Source organism: Electrophorus electricus, chromosome 1 (assembly GCF_041902795.1).
Source record: "Electrophorus electricus isolate QZ-2024a chromosome 1, ASM4190279v1, whole genome shotgun sequence".
NCBI lineage: Eukaryota > Metazoa > Chordata > Actinopteri > Gymnotiformes > Gymnotidae > Electrophorus > Electrophorus electricus.
Window position 1 is genome coordinate 13,099,978 of NC_137497.1, and position 25,021 is coordinate 13,124,998.

Genomic DNA, 25,021 nt, shown 5'->3' on the forward strand with positions numbered 1-25,021 from the left:
ACTCCAGATTACTGAAGGTTCACAAACATGTTCAATGGTTTATGTTCACAGTGCAGGAATAGACAGAGGAGTGAATGTGAGTGTGTTGGGTGAAGTGTGCTGTGTGAGGGATGTGGAGAGGAGTGAATGTGTGTTGGGTGAAGTGTGCTGTGTGAGTGATGTGGAGAGGACTGAGTAAAGTGTTGATGTGTGTTCACTGGGTTTTACCTGTTTGTCATCTCTCACTACCGCTGTGTGGGTCTGTTATGAAAACACTGATAGTCTGAGGTCATACAGTCTGCTTGTTTTACTCTGAATACACATATTTAAATTCACATTTAAATTAGTGGGGCAGTTATTGATGATCTGCCCATCACTAATGTCACATGACTATAATAGATTATTTATTTTTACACAAACGGCACCATGGACATTGAAATGCCCATCAGTGACCACAAGATGGCAGTATAGAAACACATTTACAGACAGAAAAACATTGATTACGAAACAGCCTTACTGGTGGGGAAGGAGTTAATAGGCTTTCACAATTAAGAAAAAGCATTGGAATGTTACTGAATAAGATGTGAAATTCCGAGTGATACAATGAGATGATTTTCAAAGTTGTGTGATACACAAAATCAAACTATATATTTAGTTATCAGAGAACAGGCCTGTGAGGGTGAGATGGGAGTGATTAGATAACAGGCCTGTGAGGGTGAGATGGGAGTGATCACAGAACAGACCTGTGAGGGTGAGATGGGAGTGATCAGATAACAGGCCTGTGAGGGTGAGATGGGAGTGATCAGAGAACAGGCCTGTGAGGGTGAGATGGGAGTGATCAGAGAACAGGCCTGTGAGGGTGAGATGGGAGTGATCAGATAACAGGCCTGTGAGGGTGAGATGGGAGTGATCACAGAACAGGCCTGTGAGGGTGAGATGGGAGTGATCAGAGAACAGGCCTGTGAGGGTGAGATGGGAGTGATCAGAGAACAGGCCTGTGAGGGTGAGATGGCAGCCCACAGACTGCTGCTGGAAGGAGAACCAACCAACATGGAGGACCAGATGTGACAGGGATACAGACACTACACTGCCATACACCCAATCAACATGGAGGACAAGACTGTATGTGTATATGTATGTGTAATCAGACTGTATGTGTAGTACTGTAGACTGAGGTATGACCTGCACAATACTAATGGATGTGCCTTACAGTGCATTTGCACTGTTCTGGTGCAGACACACAGCACACAGCCCACCCAATACACAACACATAGCCCATGGGCCAGATTCACAATACACAACACAACTAACAGCCTGTGGGTCTGACAGCCCAGTGACACTCAAACTGACTCAACAAAAATATATATATAAAAATTATGTATTCTTACTCAAATTCATCACAAATTCAATGAGACAGTTTAATGAATATGTGAAACAGTGCCCCCTAGTGATTAGTTTCAAACATTGGAATTGTTCTCCTGACTTGTTTTCTCTTGGTTGTTCATGACCAATCTGAAACAACATTCAACTGAAACACAGCAGCAATAAACAGGTTAATCCACATTATTTCAGAGGTTGCACGTGTTTATCAAAAAGAAGTAGTAGTTACGAGTAAAAAATGTTGATCTTAAACACAGGAAATTTAACCCAGAAACAAATATGTGAGGAAGTATGTAAACATGTAATGAAAATGTTTGTGGCTCTGTTATAGGTGTCTGCGTGAAATCGACCCTTGGTACAATAGTTATTAAAATCTGACAATTGTGATGGAGTTACCCAGTAAGAAAACTGATTTATCGAGGATTTAATAAGGATTCATTTGTTCACACACATTTACAGACACTCTTCTCCAGAGTGGCTTACATGTGTATCAGTGTGACAGTACGTGTGCACCCTGTGAATCAAATGCAAGATGTAGGTGTTACTAGCACCCTAATTTCTTTACTTAAGGTCAGAGCCTTACCTGAGTTACAGGAGACCACACAACCAGCAGAGTCTTGGTAAATGTCTTAGTTTATCTGTTATGGTGCATCTTTGCAGACCTGTAGAAAACAACAGAGAAAATCTGTATGAAGATTTCAGAAAGTGTTAGTGTCTTGAGGGGGATCAAAAGACTGTATGTTATATCCAGTATATACACACATACAGACAGTAAAGACAGCTATATATCATATACAGTATATACACACATACAGACAGTAAAGACAGCTATATATCATATACAGTATATACACACATACAGACAGTAAAGACAGTTGTAAGTCATTTCCAGAATATACATACAGACAGTAAAGATACATGTATGTCATATACAGTATATATACACACATACAGACAATAAAGACAGTTGTACGTCAAATACAAGTATATACATACAGACAGTAAAGACAGCGGAATGTAATATGCAGTATGTACATACAGACAGTAAAGACAGCTGTAAGTCAGATACACATACATATAAACACACAGACAATAAAGACAGGTGTATGTCATATACAGTATAAACATACATAAAGACTATAATGACAGCTGTATGTCACATACAGTACATACATACAGACAGTAGACAGCTGTATGTCTTATACAGTATATACACACAGACAGTAAATACAGCTGTATGTCATTTACAGTATATACATACAGACAGTAAATACAGCTGTATGTCAAATAATGTATAATGTCACGTTCAGTCCCTTCCATCTTCCGTGTTCCGTGTTTTCCTTGTCTTGTGTTTAGTTCCGTTCCATAGTTTCGTTTTGTGCTCACCTTGTTTGATTGCTTACACCTGTCCCTCGTTTCTAGTTTTGGTGAAATTCATGCATTTAATCCCTGTTGTGTGCCTTGGTTGTTGCTGTTCATTGTTTGAATGATTTGTGTATGTGTTTAGTTCATTGAATGTTTGCATGTTTATTTTTATGGTTTTGTTGGTTTGTACTCCGTGTTTCTTAGCCATGAGTTTTCCCTAGCCTTAGTTATAGCCTGCTTCCCAGTTTGCCTTCGTGTGTTTATTTTGTCTACTTATATATCCCCGTGCTCTCCGTGTTGGCTCTTTGAGCCTAGACTACGATAACAACTCTGATTTTGGATTTGGGCATAATAAATCTCGCTCCTCTCCGCACATGCGTCCGCCTCCTTATCGCTCAACATTACATATAAATATACATACAGACTATAAAGACAGCGGTATATTATATACAGTATATACATCACACATCCAGACAATAAAGACATACTGTATATAAACATATACAGACAATAGAAGACAGCTGTATGTCATATACATTATATACATGCAGACAGTAAAGACAGCTATGTCATATACAGTATAAATATACAAACAGACAATAGACAGCTGTATGTCATATACAGAATATACATCATACATACAGACAGTAAAGACAGCTATGTCATATACAGTATGAACATACATACAGACAATAAACAGCTGTAGGCCATACATTATACATACGGACAATAAAGACAGCTGAGTGTCATATACAGTATAAAGAATACATAAAGACTGTAATGACAGCTGTATGTCACATACAGTACATACATACAGACAGTAAAGACAGCTGTATGTCTTATACAGTATATACACACAAACAGACAATAAAGACAGCTCTATGTCATAACGTATACACACACAAACCGACAGTAATGGTACCTGTAGGCCATACATTATACATACGGACAATAAAGACAACTGAGTGTCATATACAATATATACACACAGACAATAAACACAGCTGTATGTCATATACAGTATATACATACAGAGAGTAAAGACAGCTGTATGTCGAATACTGTATAAATATACATAAAGACAATAAAGACAGCCGTATGTCATATACAGTATATACATACAGACTGTAAAGACAGCTATGCAATATACAGTATAAACATAAATACAGACAGTAATGGTAGCTCTATGTCATATACAGTATATACATCACACATCCTGACAATAAAGACAGTTGTATGTCATATACTGTATATACATACATACAGACAATAAAGACAGCTGTATGTCATATACAGAATATACATCATACATATAGACAGTAAAGACAGCTGTGTCACAGTATATCCACACATACAGACACTAAAGACAGCTGTATGTCATATGCATTATATACACAGACAGTAAATACAGCTGTATGTCAAATACAGTATATATGTAGACAGACAATAAAGACAGGTGTATATCATATACAGTATATACATGCATACTGTGGTGGAAATTCAATGAAACAGGGAGTCAGATGTGGATAATAAACAGACAATAAAGACAGCTGTATGTCATATACAGAATATATTTACAGACAGTAAAGACAGCTGTATGTCATATACTGTATAAACATACATGATTTTCTGGATATACGGCTTGTACTTTGAATTACATCTATGGACTACGTGTGTTCTCTAATAAACTGCATTCCCCATACTGTGACTCTGTCTCCGCTTGCGCTCAGAACATTTCAAAGACATATGGAAAGTTCACATAAATTTCTAAAGAGGGACTCTCAGAACTGTTCAGGTTGCGGAACCTGTTACATTCACTGAGGGAAACTGTGGATTCATAGTCCACACAATCAAATATCTTGTAGGATACATTAGAATTAATAAAGAATATTTTCCTTATTTGAGTTTGGTCTTGTTGCAACACTTTGTACAGGAAAGGTTCAAATCCAGTAGTCCAGGTATGTGGACTTTCCTGCAGATCTAGGTATTCTTGGATGTGAATTTGTCCTTAAGTTCATTCTGAACTTGTCCAGAATGCAGCAGCATGACTGGTCTTCAATTTTCTGAAGTTCACATTACTCCACTGCTGTGCTCCTTTCATTGACTTCCAGTAGCTGTACGCATCAGATTTAAAGCCTTGATGCTTGCCTACAAAGTCAAAAATGGACCAGCCCCTTCATACAGGAGGTCAATGGTCCTTGATTCGTACCTTGAGTACTTCGAACCTCAAGTAAGGTTTGGCTTGAAATACCGTGCTTCAGGTCTCATGGAAGACAAGCAACTAGACTATTTTCTGTCCTGGCTCCAAGATGGTGGAATAAACTCCCACTTGCTGTCCGGACAGCAGAGTCCCTTGCAGTCTTCAACCGCAGACTGAAGACCCAACTATTTGTGGAATATTTAAATGACAACTGACCCTGAGTAAATTAGTACTTATTGTAGGGTATTGTTTATTACACTGATGTTGTTTAACAAACCCTAGCACTTATTGTGTATTACACTTATCATTGTTTAAGATAGACCTTATGTATTTTGTACTTGTAGGCATCAGCAGTGATCCCTGTATTCTAGATCATTGGTATCTTGGACTCTAACCTACTGTACTGGCTAGGATGTTTTCTATGAGTAAATGACAAAGCAATTTTGCAAGTCATTCTGGATAAGAGCATCTTCTAAATACTATAATTACTGTAAATGTAAATATGATAGGCTTTCTGAATCTGGCCACATGGTTGGTTTTAGGAATCTGGTCGTATGATTGGTATTAGGAATCTGGCCATATAATTGGTATTAGGAATCTGGCCGTATGACTGGTTTTAGGAATGTGGCTAATGATTGGTGTTAGGAATCTTACTGAAAGCCATAATTAATTACAGAGAGAAATACACAAGATTACAGCAATATCTATGAAGCATGGGAGCAGTGTTACCTTTACTGTTCAGTCTATAAGTCTTCAGGAAGAATGTCTGGATCTGTCTTCATCAGGATGTCCAGATTAATTAATTGTCAACACACTCACTTTAGCTACTGTTTCACTACTGAGTTTTCACTACTGTAGCAACATAACTGACCAATTGTTGATCATAACTGTTTATTACTACTATAAACACACCTGTACACACACTGTCTATTTCTTCACTGGAGTCCACCTGTACACATGCTCTGTTTCTTCACTGCAGTCCATCTGTACACACACACTCTGTTTCTTTCCTGTTATGATCTGAACGATAATCTAGTTGCACCTTTTTTTTCTCTTTAGAAGGAGCCAAACCAGTATGAGCACATTTCAGTCCCATAACATCACAAGAGTGGAAGAACAAGTCTTGTTGTGAATATCATATCTCCCTCCATGTGTGTGTTTATACCATATGTCCATCTGTGTGTGCATGTTGGGAAAAGAAGGAAGACACTAGAGCAGACATGGTGAGAACAGAAGACACAGGAAGACATGGAAGCAGATGCAGAAAACAAGAGAGAAACAACCATGATCACAGAGACAGACACAAATACAAATATGTAAACACCATGAATACTGTAAGAGGTGTATTAACACTGCGGGTGTTAACATCACTGTACAAGTGTTTAGATAACATTGGATGGGTAAAGTTAGCACTTCAGGTCACTACACTAACAGTGTAGGTTTTAATTCATACTGGGGATTTTTCTGTTTAAGTTCTGTTTGGAACTGAGACACAACCACTTGTCATCACCAGAAACCAGTTTAGCTGCTTGAAAAGAATGAAACACTTTCTATCAACATGTGTTGTGTGAGACAGAGAGAGAGCCATCATGGTGTAGTGCTGCTGTCACATGTCTGTGAGAGATGGTGAGAGAGAGACATAGGAGGAGTACAGAGAGAGAGAGAGAGAGAGAGAGAGAGAGAGAGAGAGAGAGAGAGAGAGAGAGAGAGAGAGAAAATATGAACACTCAGATGATTTGGCTTCAGTTTTGTACAGTTTGGAATTTCTACACGGCAGTTTTCATTACCAGAAACCAGTTCAGCTGGTCTGTTTTTATCTTTTGTCTCTGAATCATGGTCTGAACACCTCAGGGGAGCTGTTAGCATTTTAGCTCCAGTGCCAGAGTGAAGTGAAACTTTTCACCCTGTGATGGAGCTACCCTCCACCAGAGTGTGTTCATATGGACTGTATGCATTTCTTTAGTTGTACAAGGTCTGCTGCAAAACCTGTTAGCTCCACCAGAGGACTCGAATAGTTGACGACGGTTGAGAGGTATATCGGATTCACCCCTTCTGCCTCTGTGTGACAAATTAACACACTGCATAAACTTTTAGAAATAAAGCAGCTCTTTTAACATATGGTAGACACACTCTAGAAAAGATTACCATGCAACAATTCATTCAGCATAGGAACTGTTTTTGGTCTTCTCATATCTACAAATGAGAAGTAATAAAAAATTTAAATGATAAATAAATTACATAAAATGTATAAAGGTTCACAAATTAGAAATTACCTTGGTCAGCACTTTTCTCCACAGATTCAAGGAACTCGTGAAAGTTGGAACCTTAGAAACACAGAGTACAGAATTACAGACCGACTGATGTGTGAGCAGAAAGATTACCTTTATGGTAGCCCTCATACCTAAAGCACTCGCAAAGCATGTAATCTAAATGAACTGTGATCTTATTGTTTCAATTTTTTATAAATAGATTCACCCACTTTGAAGTTCAGGTTTTTCTCAAAAGGGTAGACTATACTGGATGACTATATTTTGTCTTGTTCTGTAACAGAAAATGTAAACATTTATATCCAAAGTATTACACAATAGAAATCAAAATTGTAATCTATTTAGCTAGCCATGAGAGTTAGAATAGCCGTATGATTTACATAATCAGAAAAATGTTACATGTACATACGTCTACATTTCAGTTGATCAAAATGGTTCACGTACATATAACTGGAACTCTATGATACAGCGGTCATATTTATCAATATATATAAATATATCAGCGGTTATATTTATCAATAACCATCAGAATATAGACATTTAACAGCATGTTACAATAACCTTTCCTAGCTAGCTCACAAAGAATAACTGTGACCTCTGACTACAGCGTGAGTGTGTGTGTGTGTCAGAGAGAAGGGCACTGAACAGAGAGAAAGCAGAGAATACAGAGTGGTAGAATATGAGACTGTAATATATTTAATCACATTAATATATCTCAATTAAACAAATCTCACATCCCTTTCATACACAGGTCTGCTTGGTTGGGGAGAAAAAAGGCGGCATGTTTTGAACTTTCTGGCCTAAAGTCATTACATAATTTTTGTCAGAAGGTGTATTCCAGCATGGGTAGAGGAGGAGTTGTGTCTTTCTGAGAGAATCAACCAATGGGAGGGGTGTGTGTGAGTGGCTGAGTGAGGGACAGACCTGAGACTGTACACATGTCTGGTTATCAGTATGTGCCAGATTGACATGAGGAGCGTAGCAGAGATTAAAGACTGGGGTGATATGTATTCATATATAAATATTATAAAGAGGCTGAAAACTTTTCTTTTTATTTAAATCACTTAAAATGTTTATTTTTCAATTAAGCCAATAAAACAATTTTGAGGACCCTCTGTTTGATTCATTGTCACGGTTGAGTGTCAGGGGAGTCTTTGTGAGCACTACTTGCTATGCCTGAGGCAAGGAATCCAAACAATGGTAGATTACACCATGGAATTCTGGATGTTAGCTGCGGGAGCTAGGTGGAAAGAGTCTGCCTTGGCTGATACATTCGTCATTGGCAGACCTACAGACGGAACTGGCATGTAAGCAGGAAGCCAACTCACTGAATGAGGTAGTACACCTTGCTATCACGTATGACCATCTCCTGTAGGAGCGATCCCGGCAATTTCCCCGAGGTCGACAACAGCAGGAGAATGCACCTGCAGTGGCGCAAGCAGAAGTTCCGGTGGAGCCCATGCAGCTAAGTGTGGCCAGCGTAAAAGGCAAGCCGGAGAACCGAAGGGAGCACTGCAATTGTTGCAGTTTTCCTCAAACCTGTCTATGTGCATACTATCTGTGGTGATTGTACACATGGGCCGTCGACTCTCCACTTCGGCACTGGTTGACTCTGGTGCAGGGGGCAATGTAATGGACTGGGGATTTGCTAAGAAGTTGAGAATAAGAGCCATTACCCTCCCCACTCCGTTAAGCATGCAGGCACTCGATGGGGGACCCGTGGGGTTGGGGCTCATAACACATTACTCCTCGTGTCCTCCTTGAAACTGAACATGTGGAGCATGTTGCTTTTTACCTCTTCCCTTCCGTCTCTCATCCAATTACGCTAGGGCTTCCATGGTTAAAGGCACACATCCCCACATGCAGTGGACGGAGAATCGGGTCCTTGAGTAGGCGGTCGCCTGCGAGGGCAAACGTCTTCTTCACCAGACAGTGTCCCTGCAGTCCACCTCCATCAAGAGTCCCGAGGCCGATAATGACCTCACCGTGCCACAGGAATACAGTGACCTGGTGCAGGTATTCAGCCCTACGAGAGCAACACAGCTACCTGCACACCATGACTGGGACTGCGCCATCACACTGAAGGAGGTCCCGGTTCCTCCCTGATGTAGGGTTTACCCTCTCTCCCAAGAGGAGGAAAGAGCAATGGGACAATATATTAAAGAGGCTCTTCAGCAAGGTTTCATTTGACCCTCCACCTCTCCAAGACACCGCAAGTGTCTTCTTCGTCAAGAGGAGGAACGGAGGATTGAGGCTGTGCGTGGACTAATCAGGGACTCAATGGCCAGTTGGTGCAATATCTGTATCCCTCCCCCTTGTTCCCACAGCGCTCCAGCAAAACCTGTCCATGCACCTGCAGTTTTAAGATCATTTTTGATTGACTAACACTAGTTATCTGAAATTGTACACATAGCACAATGATCATTCAGGATTCAAATTGAAGTAGACACTTGGGATAAGACATCCATTCACATCCAGGCTTATTTGTCCATCATTTAGGTTCCATTTGAGCTCATCTAATATAGAAGAAAATGTCAAAATACAAAACATAAAACGCCTTTGATGTTTTGGGTTTATAATGTGTGTCGATGCTGGAGATTCATTTTCACTCATACTCTACATTTCCTGATTCACCAGCGTCTTGTCTAATAAACTGAACAGTTTTGAGCATATACATGACTAATGACTAAGTAGCTACACAATGTTTCCAGTAGGTGTCCTAGACTTCTCCAAAGTGACCAAAAACCTCTCCAAATGCACACAAAGTCATCAGTCACTATACATCAAGTTTGCATGTTTCTTTTTGCTAAAATATCAGAGTAAGTTACTTTAGTAAGTTCCACAACAATATTAGCTTCATAGCATCATTGTTATTATAGGAAAATACTGTAGCTAATACTGTAAATGCTGGGGAAAATACTGTAAATGCTGTAATACTGTAAAGAAGTATACCTTCTCATTTATACTTACGATTTGTATCAGGATTACGAATTTTTCCAGCAGTCAATGGAAGCATCCAGTGATTTGCTATACAAACATCGAAGCTAGTCCACGCTGGCAGCACCCAAACAACTCCACATAAACTTCAGCTAAAATAAGCCTCTTCCTTTCCATGATGTCCAAACGTATTGGTAAAATTATCAAATTATTCTTATGGTTGTACGAGTTTCGCCAAACAGCGTCAAACCCAAGTGCTAGGCTATCTACTAACACTGAAGCACTGACAGTGCACAGTGCGCAGACCTTTAAACATTAAAGGATTGACTAAATAAGGCAAGTGAGGGGTCTATGTTTTCGTCTAACCCTCCTCTGTTTGATGAAACAGCTGCCAATCACACTACTTGCTCTAGAAACACTTGGAAACACCTGGAAGTAAATGCTAGTCACCCGCCCCTTCCCCCTTCACACATAGGTGAGAATTGCTGTCACTCCAAGAAAATGGCACTGCAGTGGTCAATAGAAATTAATATAAAATAGAAAAGGGGGGACTAATGCTCTATTCAGGAACACTTTTATGTCAGTAATGTGCATTTAGAGTTAACCAAAGGCTTGCTTAGTTTGGGTTTGCTTACAAAGGAACCGAACGCGTCTTTTTACACAGAGACGTGAGCACGCAATTAAAGAGCCCCCCCCCCCCCCCCAACCTTTCACAATGTTAAGGACGTCCTCGGCTGGAATCCAGGAGTTAAATTTATCGAGCCAGCCAACCCACTTGATCAAGCTCATCTTTTTTCAGTTCCTAGTTTTTTCGGATAGTATCTTTTCTATTTTAAAGGCTTTGTCTTTTCCCACTATAATCTTTTGCTGCTCCTGTTCATAAAAGGTCCCTTCTATATTTTCCCCATCAAAATCCTGTAATTTGTATATGGGAGAGTGTCTCCTTACACATTCAGAAACTAAAATATTCATCCATAAAGTTCTTTTTAATTGTGAAATTCTGACGGTAATCACCGACTATAAATTTGAATCTTAGTTTTTCCACCTTTTTGTGTTGAAACAACCCATACAAGGTTTTAAACACTGTGAATGAATTTCCTTCATTCACTTCAATGGGTTTCCTTTTGATGCTACTGTGATAGCTGTTGTTATATGCATGAACCAAGTCCTGCACCACATTGATGTATTTTCTTGTACTGATGGCTTTGAGGTATCTTCACATTCTGGTTTTCAACGCCCTGTTGAACCGTTCACACACTGAAGCTTTTTGCCCCGTTCCGGTAGCAAAGTGATTGATGTTACATTTTTTTCATGGTTTTTAAACTTTAATTTAAAAAATCAGTCTGAAGTTTTTTAGCACCTCTGCCTTCTTTTAGAATCGAAACAAAGGCTTTGGTAACCTCGGCATCCGTCTTGTTTTTTATCACACGTACCCAAGCATACTTGGAAAGTATATCTATACACATTAGCATAAAATTCATGTTATCACTATGCTGTGATAAGTTAGACATGTCTACCAAATCGGCCTGCTATTGTTCATCTATGTTTCCTAAAATTACTTTCTTTTAAATTTCACAGAGATTGGTTTATGTAGGGTGTATACATGCTGAGCTGGTAACCAGTTTTTGATTTCCTTATCATCAACCCTTTTACCCATTTCTTCCACCACAGACCTTTGCAGACTCTCGACCCCTCCATAGGACCCGGGGTTTGAGGGAGCATAGTAAATATTTTTCAGCAGATGTTCAATCATGGTGAACTCATTGAAACACGATGAAGAGTGCTAGAATGGATTATGGATTTATTAGTATCTTTCAGTAAAAGAGGTTATGTTTGTTACATTCAGCTAAAAATGAAAGCATGCAATCAAAGAATGTGATTTATATATGCATGTAATGGGTAACATATTATTGGCTTCAGATACTATCGAACTCTACTGATTGCTAGACTCTCGTACTACACACATCAGATTTTCCAAATTAGATACAGTTTTGTTCTCATCTGTGACATCCTGTTCTGACTCTGATTTCAATGGTTTTGCAGAACAGCATGATCCACTCCTTCATCAGCACTCTTTTCTTGGGTGAAGGACCAGAGTGGTTGTCGATAAGGTTTCCCACATGACCGGATCACTGGGGTTCAGGTTTTCATGCAGATTCCAGTAGTTCATGACATCTTCATGCTCCCTGCACACTTTGTTTTTTTTTCTTTGATGCTTCTGAGAGCAGCTTAGATGTTCTGTACCTCCTGCAGGTTGGCTACTACTACTTCAGCAATAGCCTGAATCTTGTTCGAGGATGGAGGTATCTGAATGCAGCACAGCTTCAAAGCTCTGGACAGTGGGTGGGTGAACCCTGTCTTGAATAGTCTGGGTGCTTCATGGCTGAAATAGGATTCATCCAGATTATACAGGTATGTGTGTTGAGTTTTTTCATAAAAGCTTGTTTCAGGGTTTCTGTTCTCTTTGTCCTCCATGCCATAAGAGCAGCTTCTTTATAATATGAGTTCATCATGAGTATAGAATAAGAGATGTGATTCTAGGCTCATCGTTCTATCTGTGATGCTCAGTGAGTTCTACCCCTATTTATATGAGAACTTGGGGGCAGTGTCATGATGGGCATTCCTTTTGTCAGCAAACCTGAGCTCATGTTGCCCTTTGACATGTGACTTTATCTTCTCTGAATGGGTATCAAATGTCTGCTTCAAACTTCAGAGTCTTACTTTTAAAGAATCAATCCTAAGACTTGTTTAAACTTTTTAAACATATTGATCAGGCTGAAATACTTTTGCAGATCAAACCCATTGCTTCACCCAAAGTTCACTACTAAATCTCTGGGTAGGGGGAGGAGTTGAAAGGATCTTTGAGAGAAATCAACCAATGGAAGGGGTTGTGTGAGGGTGAGTGAGACAGAGAGAGAGACAGACCTGAGGCCATACATATGTTTGGGTATCAATATGCACCAGAGTGACCGGAGCAGAGATTAAAGACTGGGGTGGTATGTATTCATATGGGCCGCAAAACCTTTAAAAATATATTTTTAATGACTTGAATATTTCTCAATTAAAGATTTTAAAAGTCAATAAAGTAATTTAAGACCCTTTGTTAGATTCATCATGTTTTATTATAATTTGATATGATATTATAGTATAATATCTATATATAGTATAATATGTAGTATTATAGTGTAATCTAGATCAGGTTGGTGGTGTCCATGCCAGGTGCATGTGGTATCCAGGTCATGTGTGTGTGATGTCCAGGTGCTAGAAGACATGGGGAGGACACAGCCCTGTGCTGCAGCCATGCTCACACATTCACACTAACACATGTTACCATGGAGAATCATGTGAGGAATCAGATGTGTTTTGGTCATCCTCTTCTGTGTCATAGACTCAGACCACATCAGCTCAATAGTGGCTGGATACTCACAGAACAGTCAGTCATGAAAACACATCACATTCTACACACACAGGCAAAATTAAAGAGCATGGCACTGTCCCACACGCAGACACACACAGCCATTAAATGAACTGTGCATATATCACGTTTCATGGAATGGAAAACGACAAAACAAGTGGAAAAAATAAACACCACACTGACTGTGGAAAAAAATGGAAAACAAAGGACGCCATGGGAAGAATGGCAGCCCTGATGCACTGGGGAAAACAAAACTCTAAAGCTTTACAAACAAAACCAGAAAACAGGGAGGAGCTTTAGTGACTAAGGGAAGCTGAGAGAGAGACGTGAGAGGGAAAACTGGAGAAGGCAGGGGAGTGTAAAAACACAGGCACCCTCGAAGAGCAGAAGAGAGGTGTAGCACAAGCGCTCACAGAGCACAACATCTAGAGTTACTAGCTAGGAGCTTGCCTCAACACTTTAGCAAAGTCCCAACACTAAGTAACTGGGTCACTGGGTTGATATAGACCTAGCACAGCTGTTGGGCATCAAGCCTGAAATTAAGAAAACTCAGAAATTAAACTGCACCACTCTTCCTTAAACATTTCATACACATTATATGGTAAATGTGTGTGTTAGTGAGAGAAATATAGATTCATTGATAATGTATGTGTGTGTTTATATAAAGAGAGAGTGAGAGATGGAGGGTATTTGAATCTGATTAATACAGTGATAGTGTGTGTGTGTGTGTGTGTGTGTGTGTGTGGGAGAGAGAGAGGGAGAGAGAGAGAGGCATGGGAGTGTGTGTATGTGTATCTGATTAATAGTGATAATGTATATGTAGGTGAGAGAGAAAGGGAAATACCAATTATGTCTGTGTGTGGGGGGGGTGAGAGACTGAGAGTGAAAGAGCTGGAGAAAGACTGATAATTGTAAGAAAGACTGTGTGTGAGAGAGAGATAGACAGACAATGTCTGAGAGAGAAAAAAAACTTTGTGTATGAATGTGTGAACAGTTAGACAGTTATAGAGACTGAGAAAGAGAGTGATGAGTCTGCACTACCACAGAGCAGTCTCACACCAGCACTGCTTTATGAATCAGACTATAAGGCAAAGAAAAACAAGTATATGTAACCCTTGGAATATGACACTAAAACTAAAATGTACTAAAGTAAATTCATCAGGCCCTAAACAGGGAATTAGCAAAGTATCTACTTACTGGCAGAGACATAAAGAGAGAGGTCCTACTCAAGTACAAGCTCAGTGAGCACAGTCTAGCTATAGAAAAGAGCACACACACACACACACACACACACACACACACACACACACACACACACACACACACACACACACACACACACACACACACAGTCTTTATTGTTATGCCAGTGACACCGACCTGTACGAACCTGCATTCTTTCAAATGACTGAATGAATGTTTAAATGAAATTAAGTGTTGGTTGAATCTAGGGATAATATTTGATCTTGACCTTGGATTTGATAAACAAATTAATTCTGTTTTCAGAGGTAGCTTTTTCCATCTTAGATCAATTGCTAGGATTAAATAGTTTCTGTTGCCACAATATCTAGAGAAGGTAAAGTATGTCATTATTTCATGTTGCCTAGACTGGGACTCCTTGAATATCAACTTTTTGTCAAGAGAGAGAAATCTGAGTTTCACCTCCAATCAGCCACATTCCTGGGATACATCATAGGCACCAATGGGGTCACAATGGATGATTGTAAGGGGCAGGCAGTAGCCAACGGGCCCAAACCAAGCTCAGTTAAAGATCTGCAATGATTTCTGGAGCTTGGTCATTTCTAAAGACATTTTTTAGAAACTTTAATGCCATTGCTGTTTTCCAGGATAATGAGTGCATGCATGGTCCCAGACGACATGCTTCCATCATGTTACAGTTGTGTCCATCTGTTGGGAGATCGATAATGAAATTGAGAGAGCTCTGGAGACTCTAAAGATGCCAATTGACTGTCCTCTGGGTAAGATCTACATTCCTGAACAGTTCAGGGACCAACTCATCACCTGAGCTCACTCTTCTATGACCATGGGACAACCAGGTTAATTATGCATGTGGCAGCTGATTACGAAATGGTACTGGTGAGAATCTGTAATACAGGAAGTACACTGGTTAATTTCTTCTTGCACCACCTGCTCTCAGTGTAAAGTCCCTAAGACCCTGACAGCAGGTACATTAATACCATTGCTTGTAGCAGAACATCCTTGCTCCCACATCACCATAGACTTACGGATATTGACTTAAGGATATACGACCTTATTTCTGTAGGATATATGACCATACTTACTACCCCGATTGAGTTTCGAGTGGAATAAGGTTTGTCTTATTCACAGCCATACCTACCACCATCCAAACAGCAGAGGAGTTGTTCACTAATGTATTTCATAATTATCAGATCCCAGAGGACATCCTATCAGATAGAGGGATCCAGTTCACATCACATGTTTGGTCAGCCTTAATTGAATGCATAGGTTTGTCCATTAGCCTAACTTCTTGGTACTGTGACCAATCAAATGGACAGTGCAAATGCACTAATCAAGAATTGGGTCATTTTTGCGCATATTTTAACAATACCCTTTGAATTTATACTAGGCTATCAACCTCTTATGGCTCCATGGACTGCCAGCCCCTCAGATAGATGCAGTAGATAATAAGATGCAGAGGATGCATCAACTACTAGATTCCAGGAGGCGCGGTGGAGTCCTTCAGTATCTAGCAGATTGGGGGTGCCATATAAATTAACCTGCTTTTATAAGTGATTTCTACAGTCAGTACCCTGACAAGCCAGCGTCTCATCCCAGGGGACGACTGCGCACTAAGGATGACAGCAAGCGCCTTGGACGTGGTGCAGTCCACTCTCGAAGATGTTCCAGGTGATCACATTCTGGTTTGTGCTGAGCAGTCCACAAGAGTCTGGCCAGTCCCCTTATTTTTTTTTTTGGGGGGGGGGGTTCTGTCAGCACTCTAAAACCACCACACACTACATGTCCCAGAATCCTCAGGGGAAATCATCCTCATCCTCTGAGTACTAACTCAGTGCCCCTGTGCTTCATTAAATAGCTACCATATAATGTTAACATCTTAATGACTTTTTAGATTAAAATGACATTAAAACTGTTATTTGTTATTACTATTGTTACTATTATTGTTGTTGATGGTTTTATTATTATAATATTTGTGATATTATTACTATTTTCATTTTGCATTTTGTACAGTCATGCCAATAAACTCAACTTGATTTGAGTGATACACTGACTGTGTGTGTGTGTGTGTGTGTGTGTGTGTGTGTGTAAAAGAGAACATTGACACAGTGTGAGAGAGGGATGTTGACTTTTGTGCGTATATAAAGAAACAATAATAAAACTCACTCTAGTTTCTCCAGTTTACAGTGTGGATCTTCCAGTAGGGCAGAGAGCTGCTTCACTCCTGAGTCTTATGGTTTATTTTAGTTTAAATTCAGCTCTCTCATGTGTGATGAGGGATTTGACCTCAGAGCTGAAGCTAAAGCGGCACAGCCTTACTCTCTAATACTGCACTCAGACAGCCTCCAGAGAGAAGAAAAAAAACTCTTCACACTTACAGTTCAACATTCAAAAGTTTAAAAAAAGTTTTAAAAAATCTCTCCCACAAACATGTGCATGCACAATAACACCAACACAACTATGCACACACTCAAAAATATCAACACATATTTACAAAGCTTTGGTTGATGAGGGGTTTGATCTCAGAGCTGAAGCCAGAGCTGCACATCCTTTCTCTCTAATACCGCAGTATTCTAACCTGCAAAAAGAAAAAAACTCCTCACACTTATATACACAGAAGTGCACACAATATCTTTCTCTCTCTCTCTATCACACACAAAGACATACATGCATGTGCACACACGTACACAATCTCTATCACACAACACACGCATACATGCATGTACGAAGTCATGAAGTCATGAAAGAGAAACTTCAGTAAACTGTTTACAGACACAAGAATAACAAAGACTGGTAATACTTAAACACTTTCACCAGAATGACTAGTATTAGTGAACTAATGTCTCCCTGTAGTGGCCAAAATAATCAGCAAGCTTTTAGGTTTGGTGGTTAGCGTGTTTTCTTCTCAGTGCTGGGGTGTCAGGTCTATGTCCCACAGCCCAAAAACATGGAGGTCAGGTAAAAACTGGCTACCCTACATATTATCCTGGTGCATGTGGGTGTGTGTGTGTGTGTGTGTGTGTGTGTGTGTGTGTGTGTGTGTGTGTGTGTGTGTGTGTGTGTGTGTGTGTGTGTGTGTGTGTGTGTGTGAACTGCATGCCAAGTGGTGTATTATTCTCTCTCCCCTTCCTGTGCCTGATGCAGACCCCCAGGGGACTGTGGTTTCCATCATGTAGTATGTTGATTACAGAGAAAGATGCTATGTAAGAGTAACTTCATATCAAATCATATATCGTAATATATCATATCATAGTCATGTGTATGGTATTGATGATGATAATCTAAACTGTTACCTGCATTAATGTGATGTGTCCTTTCAATGTATCAAAAAAAAAAGCTAACTGGTTAGCCTCATTCATGTAGCTTAATTAGCTAAAGTGAAAAGTTATAAAACACCTCTATTAATTTAACAAACACTTCTCTATGGCTTATTACAAAACATCTCTATTCATTTAACAAAAACTTCTCTACGGCTTATTACAAAACACCTCTATTAATTTAACTGCATTTAAATAATCATGGCAAACTGACCTGTTAATCTTGCAACTTCATTCACTTAAAGAAGCAACGGAATCAAAAATTAATAAAATTAATGAAAGTTAAAGAGAAATTTATGTGTGTTATTTTTTATTATTATTATTATTATTATTTTTGTGGTGTGTTCAGTGAGCACTGCCTGTAATCAGAGGAAAGGCAGCACAAAGACACTTAAGAAGAACTTTAGGATTAACGAATGGGTCAGCTAGCACTTTAAATAGTGAATAGGGTACTGATTCACTGATCCCAGTGCAGTAATGTGTTTATGAATGAAAATATGGCTTCTCTGGATGCTTTGACCACTGGCAGCAGTCTCAGTAGACATTCCTCTGATGGCTCATATTTCATCAGGTCAAGCTCATCCTGTTCTGAGTTCAGCAACACAAACACCAGAGCTGACCATTGAGCAGGAGAGAGATTGACTCCACAAAGACGATTGTCACCTTCTCTGTTCAGGTATGTTTGGACTTCCTGCACTAGAGAATGATCATTCAGTTCTTTGCTAGGAGAGCTGCTTCCTGTTTGTGTCAGTAGGCATCGTAAGATAGTCTGATTGGACACCAGTGAGAGACCCAGAAGGAAGCGGAGGAAAAGGTCCAGGTGTCCATTTTGACTCTGTAAGGCCTTGTCCACTGCATTCCTAAGGATTCAGACATTTTTAACCTTGTTGATCTTTTAGAGAGTTCATTCTTTTGCTGTTCCAACACATTTGTGTTGTTGGAGATGAAGGAAAGAAAGGCATATAAAGCAGCCAAAAAGTCCTGAACAAACCATAAAGCTGAACACCTTCTCCAGGTGCAGCCCAGACTCCTTTCTGAAGATTTTGGTACACATTCCTGAGTACACTAACATTTCTGACATCAATGCCACACTCTCTCAGGTCTTCCTCATAGAAGGTCAGGTTGCCCTTTTCCAGCTGTTGGAATGCCAGTTTTCCCAGTGCCAGAATTGTCTTTTTAGTCTGGTGAAAATTAATGTCAGTGTTTCCATGGTATTTTCTGTCCTTGTGTCTTATCTGAAAGATCAGGAAGTGTGTGAACATCTGAGTCAGAGTCTTGGGGATCTCTGCATGCTCTGCTTCACCAAACATTCTCCCTAGAACTGTGGCTGCAATCCAACAGAAGACTGGAATGTGGCACATGATGTAGAGACTTCTTGATGACTTCATGTGTGTAATGATTCTACTGGCCAGGCTCTGATCACTGATTCTCTTCCTGAAATACTCCTCTTTCTGAGGTTCACTGAACCCTTGTACCTCTGTTATCTGGTCAGCACACTCAGGTTGGATCTGATTGGCTGCTGCTGGTCTAGAGGTTATCCAGAAGAGAGCTGAGGGAAGCAGATTCCCCTTGATGAGGTTTGTCAGCAGCACATTCACTGAGGTCGACTCTATTACATCCCACAATCTTTCATTGTTCTGGAAATCTAGAGGAAGTCGACACTCATCCAGACCATCAAAGATGAAAATCACTTTGTAAGCATCAGAGTCTATTAATTGTAATTGTTTTGTTTCTGGGAAAGAGTCATGAAGCAGATCCATCAAACTGAACTTTTTCTCCTAGATCAAATTCAGCTCCCTAAAGGGTAGTGGAAATATGAAGATGACATTCTGATTTTCTCTCCCTTCAGCCCAATCCAGAATAAACTTCTGCACAGAAGTTTTTCCAATTCCAGCAATTCCTTTAGTCAGCACTTTTCTGATAGGTTTGTCTTTAAAGAGGTGAATGCATTTGATGGGTGTCTCCTGTGTTGCTGGTCTCCTGGATGCTGTCTCAATCTGTCTCACCTCATGTTCATTATTGACCTCTCCACTCCCTCCCTCAGTGATGTAGAGCTCTGTGTAGATCTCATTCAGTTCATTAATTATTTTTACATTTTTACATCAGTTTGTGTTTAATCTTTTGCTGATATACAGAGATCAGCTCTAATAAACAGAAGAACATTATCAAAATATTTCACCTTATTATCACTGATGTTGAAGTCATTTTTTAATAAAAACCTTAAAACAAAATTTTTGTTAGAGTAACAGTGCCATCATAAAGCCATGACCCAGAACTCTTACTGGTCTGTAGTATGTTAGCGAGGTCTGTCTGGTTCATGTTCTGCAGGATGTGGGTAATCTGGACTTAGTAGCTTCTTAAACCTCTTCAACTCCTTCGTTACCAGAGAGATGAGTTTGTGCTCCAGCTCCTGGTTGGGAATAAACAGCAGACAGTCATAAGAACACACTGTTACAAAAAAGAAAATTATGATGTGATTGTATTATATGATGGAGAGCACTCTATGCATTTGTTACTGCCTTCACGCACACATACATGCACACACCTTGAATATGAATTCCACATTGTTTTTGGAGGTGATTGCGGATTTCTCCTTTTGTACAGTGTGGACAAACACAGCACTGAGTTTAATAGGGAATGTGTAGCACATTCATACCTATATAACACACACCATTATATACACCAGCACAATTGTACAATTCAGGCTGGATAAACTAATTTAATCCCCTAAAACAATGTTCCTCACTGTCAGTGCTGGATGAATTGATTTAATTCTCTAATCCATTGTTCCTCATTGCCAGTGTTGGATGAATTGATTTAATCACATAATTCAGTGATCCTCACTTCCTGTGATGGAGTCCTACAGCACTACATAGTCTAGTGTTTTCCTGCTCTAACACACCTGATGCAGCTCATGAAGGGCTTCATGATGAGCTGAGTGAGTTTGATCAGGTGGGACTGTAAGTAAGGAACACTGTCCTAAACCAGGAGACTATCCTTATGAGGTAATAAAATAATATTGAAAACTGAAAAATAGGGATGGTCCAGAATAAACTGGTTTCATGCAGGAAAGAATATGATCGCCTTTAAAAAATAGAAGTAGTTCAGGATGAACCTAATGGTACCAAGAACTCGTTGGTGTAAGTATTGAATATCAATTTGCATACATTGAATAATGTATGGTTTAGAGAACAATAGTGGAACCTGGCCAAGTTTTTATGAAAAAACAAAAATGGTTAAGAAGAAAATGTATAAAAGGAGTGCCCACCTGAGACTGTTAAACATTCTCCGGACAATGCCTCGTTTGTAACATTGAGCTCAGAATAAAGACGGGACCAGCTCTTCTCTTCAATTAATTCCAGAGTCTGCATCTTTATTTCTATTTAGTGTGTATTGAGTGAACTTAGGAAGATCTAGGAACGACACTTTCCTCTCATCACTACAACACTCTCCACCTCTGAAGTTCCATAGATGGTCCAATGACTGGTCACTCAGCGGGGTTTAGGTGAATCCGACTTCTTACCCTCAGTCAGACTAAAATGCACAATTGGGGAGAAGATACTGGAAACTATGTGTGAATTGCCATGCATACATACATTGTCATATTGGATTTCTTTTTGTTTTATTCATTTTATTTTATATATATTTTACAATGTTACTCTTATGATTGCTTTGTGAAGCTTAGGAATAAGGCTAATGCAACACTTGCAGATAATAAATAATAAAAAATGTTTTTATGATCCAAAATGCTATTGGTATATGGATAATCAAAAAACAAATTCAGATAACAGGCCTATATCAAAACTGAAACAGTGGCATTGCTGGAGCAAAGGAGCAATAGGAGTGTCAAAAACAGTTCAAGCCAAGCCAGAAAATGTATTCCACCAGGAAACAAATCCAAACAGGGAGAATCCAAAAACAATGTCAATGAATACAAAACCCGGTCAATACACAGAAACGCTGACTAGACAATGGAACAGCTTGGCAAGCTCTAGAAAAACAGAGGCAATACTTTACAAAGTCTTAGAACATCAACAGTGTTTTTACAAAGGAATAGAAATGAGGAGCAAGTTGATCTAATTAATACTCCGGAGATGATGATTTCAATAAGTCCATCTGACTAGATGATTGCTGATAGGGGATGTTAACCTGACTCTACTGAGGATTCTGGGAAGTGAAGTGTAGGACCAGATTTCTAGATGAGTTTGTGTATGACACAAAGGCAGAATATTAGTTTTATAGTTAATTATTTACAAAGTGACAACAGTCATAGAAAGGTCATCGTCGTTATCTGAGCTCAGTAGAAGTCACATTCCCTACATCATCCTTACCTGAGCTCAGTAGAACAGTCTCTCTCTCTCTCTGTCTCTCTCTCTCTCTCTCTCTCTCTCTCTCTCTCTCTCTCTCTCTCTCTCTCTCTGAAGGGCTCAGGAGCTCCCATTGACCAGTTACTCTTCATGGACACATAGCTGGGTTCAGGTGAGTCTGATCTCTTACCCTGAATCAGACTAAAACACAACCAACCACTCAGTGTATCTGATTAGTGTTACGTCTACAAGCCTGAGCATTCCCCGTTGTCATGGCAACCAAATCACTTCTGGGTTTTCATTCATCTCCACTGTTCCCTGTCACCTCCCCTTTCACTCCAGCTGTTCCTAGTTTGTCCTGATTGCAGTGGTATAAAAACTCTGTCCCTACGTATCTTGTTTGTTGGTCTTAGAGTGTCTCTCACTGTTTCTGGTCAGTTCTCGTTTGGGCTCTATCATTGTGTTTCTAGTTCGATCTCCTTTGTTCTCTGTGTTTAGTCCGATATCACTTGTTCTCTGTGTTTAGTCCGTTCTCGTTTGTTCTTTGTGTTTAGTCCATTCTCGATTGTTCTCTGTGTTTAGTCCATTCTCGTTTGTTCTCTGTGTTTAGTCCATTCTTGTTTGTTCTCTGTGTTTAGTCCGATATCGCTTGTTCTCTGTGTTTAGTCCGTTCTCGTGTGTTCTCTGTATTTAGTCTGATCTCATTTGTTCTTTGTTTAGTTCAATCTTGTTTGTTCTCTGTGTTTAGTTACTCTTGCTGCATGTTGCTTTCCTTGTTTAGTTCTGTATCTTCGTCATCAGTATTGTTTGTTGATCTTATGTAGCCCAGTTCTGTGTTGTTCCCATTTGTCTGTCTTCATGCTCACCGTTATGTTTTATTATTGTTCTCCGTTAGTATTTCCTTAATGTTGTATTCCCTGGTTGCCCATTTCTCGCCATAACCCTGCTATCACATTATTCTCCTGTTAGCCTGTTTGTTCTTCATTCTATTCTGTATTGTTAGTCTGTGTCGATTATTGAAACTTATTATTTATTTATTCTTGTCAATCAGTTTGGTTCGTTACGCCGTCATCACTTCACACATGTGTTCGCTCTCCACCTCCTCCCGTGTTACAATTAGTGCATTTGATGAAATTGTCATTCATTTTCACCAATATTTGAGGGATTAAGGCATTGAGGTATTTTCATACATTTCTGAGTTTTTTTGATCAGTGCTGGTGAAAATTTGTTTTCCACAGAATCCCTCTATTCTCTCAGCTCTCTCCTTTCTGTGTGTGCTGTTCCTCAGAGACTCATTCTGGAGGTCATGTCTCCTGTTACAGATTACAGCTGTAAACCTGCAAAAACGCATGCAGATACATAATGCACGACAATAAATATATTCAGTAATGCAGGATATTCAATTATAAAATGAACCAAAGGCCAGCTCAACATCAGAAACACTGCAGGATAAATACTGACTTCACGCCAAAACCATTGTTTTAGATTTATCACTGTTCACTTACAGGAAAACCTTCACATGGTGAGAAAGCCCATTTGATTAGGTCAAAAATCAGATAAAAACTGCTCTCCATGCAGAGGCGTATAAATAAAGCTCAGATTCAGACACTCTCCTCTACAAAGTGCATAATGTTCCTCTCTTCACAAGTTGGTGCTGTCCAGAGTGTTCACATCTCATAAAGTATTTGATTCTGTCAGATCACCTCAAATTCCTTCTTGTTTTAACATGTAGTTCAGTGCAATCTGTAAGGAAATGGACAATAGCATGGTTTTAGTGGATTTTGGCTCTTTACTCCAGAAGACTGGATTTAAAATAAAACAATGGCCATGAGATTACAGCTCAGAATAGCAGTTATAATCCGAGTATTTACATCTCTACAGGATGAACCAGATAGGAATTACAGCCCTTTTATACAATATCCCCCTTTTCATGTCCCACATTTCAGTGAAGTAGAACAAACAAGTAAAACTTACATTTTCATATTTACATTGCATATACTTTACTCAACAGATGCAGGGAAATAGGTCCATGCTTTTATTTAATCAAGATCAAGTTCAAGTTCAAGTTCAAGTTCGGTTTATTTGTCACATACATAGTCATACACAGTATAACTCGCAGTGTGGAGAGTGCTCTGTCCAAACTGAAGAAAAGAAAACAGGGGTGCATAGAGAAAAATATATATATATGCAAGATTATATTTATATTAATAGTATTCTAATTGGATGCTCTAAAAATTCAGTTAAACAAACTCCAACTTGTAGAAAGACTGATGATATCTTGACATATTGTAATGCCCCTCACCAGCATCCTCCTTTCCACATGGTCCTTGTTTGTTTTCTATCTTCCATGTGGTTTATGTTTTCATTTCAAGGCCACATCCTCACAGAACACAGAGGTCCCGTGTTCCACTTCACAACACCCCCTATAAAGTCTGTTCCTTTCAACACTTTAGTGTCACTTATTTGGACTATTTGCTTTGTTTGTCTAGTTAGTCTTGTTGCCCTGCATTACAAGTTTGTACTTCTCCATGTTTAACTTCATTTTTCATTTAAATCCATTTGTTTGATGTAAATGGCTCATGTCTGTATCCTACACACTTTTTTGGCCCACAATATCTGAGTGTTGTTACGGTACA

At 39.5% G+C, this 25,021-nt stretch overlaps 1 protein-coding gene and 1 long non-coding RNA gene across 2 annotated transcripts in view; one reads left to right on the forward strand and one right to left on the reverse strand.

Moving 5' to 3' along the window:
* The window catches only part of LOC145657102 (STING ER exit protein-like), a 220,255-nt gene that overhangs the window by 96,176 nt on the left and 99,058 nt on the right, over positions 1–25,021 (forward strand). Inside the window, exon 3 of the mRNA XM_081711687.1 lies at positions 9,427–9,447. Within this exon, the coding sequence (XP_081567813.1) occupies positions 9,427–9,447 (21 nt within the window). The remainder of the gene's footprint in view (positions 1–9,426; positions 9,448–25,021) is intronic.
* LOC145657086 (uncharacterized) lies at positions 922–5,902 on the reverse strand. The gene is made up of 3 exons (XR_014122949.1): positions 5,654–5,902; positions 1,943–2,021; positions 922–1,507 (listed from the first exon to the last, which is right to left on the reverse strand). It is a non-coding gene; the product is annotated as an uncharacterized LOC145657086 (long non-coding RNA).